The sequence below is a fragment of the Musa acuminata genome, chromosome BXJ2-11 (genome assembly GCF_036884655.1).
Source record: "Musa acuminata AAA Group cultivar baxijiao chromosome BXJ2-11, Cavendish_Baxijiao_AAA, whole genome shotgun sequence".
NCBI classification, from domain to species: domain Eukaryota; kingdom Viridiplantae; phylum Streptophyta; class Magnoliopsida; order Zingiberales; family Musaceae; genus Musa; species Musa acuminata.
The window spans coordinates 7,871,399-7,877,398 of NC_088348.1; the positions used below are offsets into that span (position 1 = coordinate 7,871,399).

The window sequence follows — 6,000 nt, forward strand, 5'->3', positions numbered from 1 at the left end:
TTTCTATTATTACTATTCTACATCAACTATGATATCATTTGTCACTATTTAATTATTTAAAAATAAATTATCCATTTATCGATAGTGTATTTTTACTTAAACTCATTATTTTTATAGGAGGTCGACTATGATATTATTTATCATCATCCAATTCAATAAGATTATTGAGTCTAAACTATTAATTCAAGATATTTAAGCTTAATTTAATGATAGTAAGCCCATCAAATCTTTATAAACCAATTTAATCATTCTTTCGTTTTTAATGTGAAAGTAAACTTACGAGTGTTACATTAAAAAAAACAACTAAGAGTATGACAAAATGAAGGTGGCTTAAAATATGAACGGGAGCCTCTTGATAAGTAATCTCTCTCAAAAAATAAAAAGGAAGCTTCATGGCAAAATGAACGAGGAGAAGCTCTTTGTCGACACCATCGGTGATGTTATCTTTCATAGTATGTCCACTGTCACTGAGATTTGTTCTGTATAGTAGAGGATATCTTAGCAGATAGAGTATATTTCTCGAGATGTTGGATGATGACTTAAGAAAATATTGGATAGTGTTTTCAATTCAATGAATATTTTGAATTTGGAGGTATTGTTTCGCTGAGCTGCCTTCAAGCTATCAAGAATGGCTTAGGTTTCTACCTGGAGGGGCATAGTAGAGGGATGCTCGCGTAACCCTCGAACATTGGTTTGTTTTCTTTATTCGTTAGACGAAAATCTATACTTGTAAAAGGAGAGGAGGGATCTCATAGAAAGCATTGTAAAAGTGATCTTCAGGAGGTGATCACTTTGAACAATCCGAGTACGGATCTTTTGGTCTCTTTAGGGTGGGAGCTGAAAATTCTATCATTGATAAGGGAGAGGGTTCTATATCATTTGGCTCCCGTTTAGCATTGGGGGTTGCAAAAGTGACAATTGTTCTTGTGCTTTCATAGCAACTAAAGACTATTTATTATAAGAGCTATGAGGCAAGATTTGATACATTCTCCAACTAAGAACCATGTCAAAGAAATAAAAGTAGTAATGGAGTTTTATTTCAGCAAGGTGCCAATAGTTCTATGCTAAGATACACTTAGAGAATATACGTTTAGTGGAATCCTAGCTTGAGTTCAAACTGGGCAAGAAGATATGTAATTGTGGAAAAAATTCAATGTCCGAAAGATACAAAGTCTTTTGCAAAGGAGTTTTCATAAGAAATTTTTTACTCTGGGAATAATCAAGAAGATTCCATATTATTATGCACCAATGTTAATTGGAGTTCTCCCAAAGGGATCTATCTAAAATTTTACAGTGTATCTATCAAGGCTTTGGCTCTTCTCGAGACCCACAAAGATTTGACAGTGTATCTATCTAAAATTTTACAGTGTATCTATCAAAGATTTTATAATTTCAGAGATGAAAAATTCAATCATGAGCCCATTGTGGAAATAGGACGGAATAGGTGACGAGTGAGCCTAGGAAGGCTGGGTGGTAGAAAGGGAAGGAAAGTTCGTCTATAACTACTTGATGAAGGCATTTCTAATGTTATCGATATTTTTAATGATGGTTCCATTGTTTAACTTGATGGATTAGATGTTGTTAGCTCTACTCCTTTGTCTTAGGAGGTGACAAAAGTATTTTTGAGCATTAGTTCTTGTTCAAAAAATCTTTTTAATCAAACGAATTATTTTTATTTTATAGGTAAATTTATCTCCCCATTTCATGTGATTGACCAAAGGCTATTGAAAGGAGTGGATGATCAAAGGAGAACATAATAATGATCAAAGGAGAATAATAAGAAACACTTTCTAAACTATGCTAACGATAACATAACAATATGTATCGATCATTTTTATGTGTTTAATATTAAAATATAACATATATAAGAGTATTATTATGATCAATCGTGTTCAAGTCTAATTGTTTGACTAGCTCAGCTTGAGTGAATTGGACTTGACTAGTTTAGGTATGTCAAATGGGTTAATTAACTTGGCTTGGGTCAATTGGGTCCTATCGACTTAAGTCAGGCTTACACAAGTTCAACCAATATACCATTAGTCATAGATGCTCTGCAAGCCAATCAAAGAGTGATGACACATGTGACTTGATACATAGTCTTTTTGTTTATTATTATTATTCGATATTTTATCACTTTATATTACTTGTATGAATATATTGTGATGTTCATGGATCTGTGTAATGAGAATCGGATCATGATGAGATTACAATAATGAGACTGATTCACCTTTAAACACATATCCTAAATAATCTCGGTCATAAGTTACTCGAGAAGGACATCGAGATAATTGGACAGACTATGTGTTATATACCTGTCCATATAATGGATGTAGTTGATTTCATAATTATTCGTGTGGGTACATTAGAGATACAATACAGTACTCATTAGAGAATAAGTTCACTAATTGATCCGCTCATGGAATATTGGATGGTTGATGACGTCTTATTATCAGATAGTGATTCCGTTGTCATAGTGGTGTATCTAGTCCTTAGACTACACCAATGATGTCTTATATGAGTACTCCACTCTTTAATACCAGACTTATAGGTCTGAAGGTTCCAAATCTAGCACAGTCGGTCATCGAAAGTGATAATCAAGTTTACGAGGGCTATTAAGTCATGGGAGGAATATCTCATGTGTTCTTGCTCTAACAAATTCCTAGCCAAGGTCATTCGGATTGAGAGAAAAATAGTTCTTTGGGAGAATCCGATTAGAGTGAGACTCGTATAGAAACTATATAGGCCTGACAGTACAATACTCGATATAAGATGTTAGATGGATGAGGGACTATAGGTATATAGTAATTGAGGATAGATAGGTCCAAAAGATTGTATTTTCCTACATCGTCTAGGGATTGCGACGTAGTAACTTAGTATCTTCGCAATCGATGAGTCAAGTGAATTATTATGGAGATAATAATTCACTGAGCCAGAAAGAGTTCTAACAAGTATGACTCATGACCAACTTGATATTGGGCCTAGAGGGTCACACATATATGACATGTATTGCGACGAGTAGAGATTCGAATATGAGATATTCATTGGAGCCTCTATCTTATTGAATATCCAATAAGCCCCTGAGTTATTCGATCATATAGATGAAATCCAACAAGAGCTAATAAGAGATTACTGGATAAAGACACACTAATCTAAGAGGCTTGGGTAGTTGGATGGAGATCCAATATCCAATATGACAAGATTCATTAGGGTTAAATTGATAAGGGACCTCTATAAATATGAGAGAACCAAAGACTCATAGGCTAGAGGTTCTTTTTTGCTACCTCCTTATATTCTCCTCACTCTCTCTCCTCCTCATATTGCAGCCCCTCTTTAGGGCATGTGGACATCATTTGAGGAGCCCCTTCTTGATTATATGGTGCTCACGATGAAGAATTTTGAACAGCGATTTGAGGAGCATCTTCGTAGCACCACCACTAGAGAGGAGGATAGTTGATTTCTTTCATCCTCTCTCATAGATTTATAGGTTTTTAGGGATATACGATCTCCCTAGGTAATTCTCTTACGCATAGTTTTTTTATTTCGTGGGTTTTTACACATCAACTTTTGTACGATGGTGAAACCTTCTTTTTCTATAGAGAATTTTGTTTTTTTTTTTTTAATACACATGTTATGTTACCTCATATTTCCTAACATATACCTCATTTCTTCGAGAAAAAAAAAATTTTACACACACTAAGATTCGAATACCGAATAACATCTAATTTATGTGTAATACATCTCCCATGATCACAGAGCATGCATAATACAACCCAAGAAATCACCTTTGTGTATGGATGCATTCGATATAATAAAATACCCAATGCATCCTAAAATATCTTATTTGCACATGATATACTGACATAAGATCAAAAAAAAAAATCCAAAGTGCCCGTTGAGTGTATCTATTTTGTGTATGATATATCTGTATAAGACAGAAGCATATAGACATCCAATACAATACGACAACAACATCTGAAATTATTCGATGCAACATAACATGAAATCATCTGATGACGTGTCTTTTTGCATGTGATGCATTTGTTTAGAATAAACAATAATTAAAATTACCTGATATAACCGAATGCATTTTCTTTGTGCATTTTGTATTTGCTTAGGATAAAGGAAGAAGTATATGAAACAACTTGGATTCGAAAGCATCCTCTTTACAGATGATACACTCGTCCAAAATGAAGCATCCATATTAACACATTGTGACCGCCGCGCCGTCCCCGACCCAGCACGATGCTGAAGCCGCCGGAGCACCAGGTGGCGGGCCACCGGGCCCAGGACGGGCAGCTGGGTCCGCTGGTCGATGGCTGCGGCATCTTTTACAAGCCACTCCAGGGCGACGGCCGGGGCGACGCCGAGGTCGCCTTCTACACCTCCTTGTTCTCTCACCCTGCCGTCCCTCCCCATATCCACTCCTTCTTCCCGGGCTTCCACGGCACCCTCGTCCTCCCTGCCTCTGATGCCTCCGGCCCGCGCCCCCATCTCGCCCTCGACGACCTCCTCGCCGGCCTCCGCTCGCCCTCTCTCATCGACCTCAAGATCGGCGGCCGCACGTGGCCCCCCGACTGCTCCGAAGACTACTTCCAGAAGTGCATCGTCAAGGACCGCGAGAGCACCAGCGTCGCCCTCGGCTTTCGCGTGTCGGGCGTCCAGATCCAGGATCCTGCGGGCGCCGACGCGTTCTGGCGCCCCTCCAGGGCCGCGGTGAGGCGGTACATGGTCGAGGACGTGCGCCGGGTCCTGAGGCAGTTCGTTTCGGCCAATCCGCCCTCGCCCGATCAAAAGCCCGATTGCGCCCTCGCGTCCGCCGTCTACGGCGGGCCGGACGGCGTCCTCGCGCAGCTGATGGAGCTCAAGGCGTGGTTCGAGGAGCAGACTCTGTTCCACTTCTACTCCGCATCTGTCTTGCTGGTGTATGAGAAGGATGCGGTGGTTGCAGCCGCGGGGCAGCAGGCTGGGAAATCCTCGGGGGTCCGTATGAAGCTTGTGGATTTCGCTCATGTGAAGGAGGGGCAAGGAGTCATCGATCATAATTTCTTGGGGGGTCTGTGCTCGCTCATCAAGTTTATGTCTGATGTTCTCAATGACCCTGAAGCTGGTGGCCGTGAATCCATCAAGGTCCAGTTAAGCTGCGAGGATGGGAGCTTGGAGAACCTTGGCATTTAAATGCCTTTACTTAAACCATTCACTATATGGCTTCTGAAATCATCAGCAACGACAGTTTCCCAAAAGCTCAAATTTGGTGCAATGGTACACTCTAGCTCTTCTTAATTTAAGTGTGGTACCAAATTCTGATCAGAATATTTCCTATGTACCTTATGTTAGTTGTATGATCCAGACAAACTCACCCAAACTTGTCTGCTCTGCTATTTTGGCTCCTCTGATGCTCAATTTTGCAATTGAGTTCCTCTATTTGGTTCACAATGCACTTGAAATCTTTTATATAATTTGGAACATGGTTGTCTTCCGGCATTGAAGGTTTACAACATGAATTGCAGACAATGGAGATCAAAATGGTTAAGATTCAGAACTATGGATCATTCTGATAGTTTGCTCGTCAAATTTATTTGTTTCGATGTCTCTAGCTTATTTACTAGTTGATACGAGGATGACAAAGAAGTGAGTTCTAGAGTCAAGCATAGCCAAAATGAATAGCTTTTTACATGTAGTTTATAAGCTGAAGCTGGAGGTCGTGCTAAATCTAAGTCGATAAAAGGTTGAGTGGGTGCAAAATACAAATCTTGTGTTGCATGAGATTTGTTTGGTGCCATATCCTATCAATGTGTGTTTAGGCATCATGCATTGTGATGTACATATAGCATGTCACAGTTGATAATTATTTGTCAGGTAGTCCATGTCTTAATAAAAGGTATATGCAATGGCTAATTTAGTACCTATTTTTTTCCAGTGGGGAACAGAGTTGTAAATTGACTTGTCTATGACAAATTGATGTAGAATCTCTTGGTTTTAAGATGGGTGCAAGGGGTAATG

General features: G+C 39.2%; 1 protein-coding gene across 1 annotated transcript; it reads left to right on the forward strand.

Annotated features, from left to right (window-relative positions):
* Positions 1 to 4,145: 4,145 nt before the first annotated feature.
* On the forward strand, positions 4,146 to 5,481 carry LOC135626591 (inositol polyphosphate multikinase IPK2-like). The gene has a single exon (XM_065132016.1). The coding sequence runs from the start codon at positions 4,243 to 4,245 to the stop codon at positions 5,173 to 5,175; it is 933 nt and encodes a 310-aa protein (XP_064988088.1). The 5' UTR covers positions 4,146 to 4,242; the 3' UTR covers positions 5,176 to 5,481.
* The last annotated feature ends 519 nt before the right edge of the window (positions 5,482 to 6,000 follow it).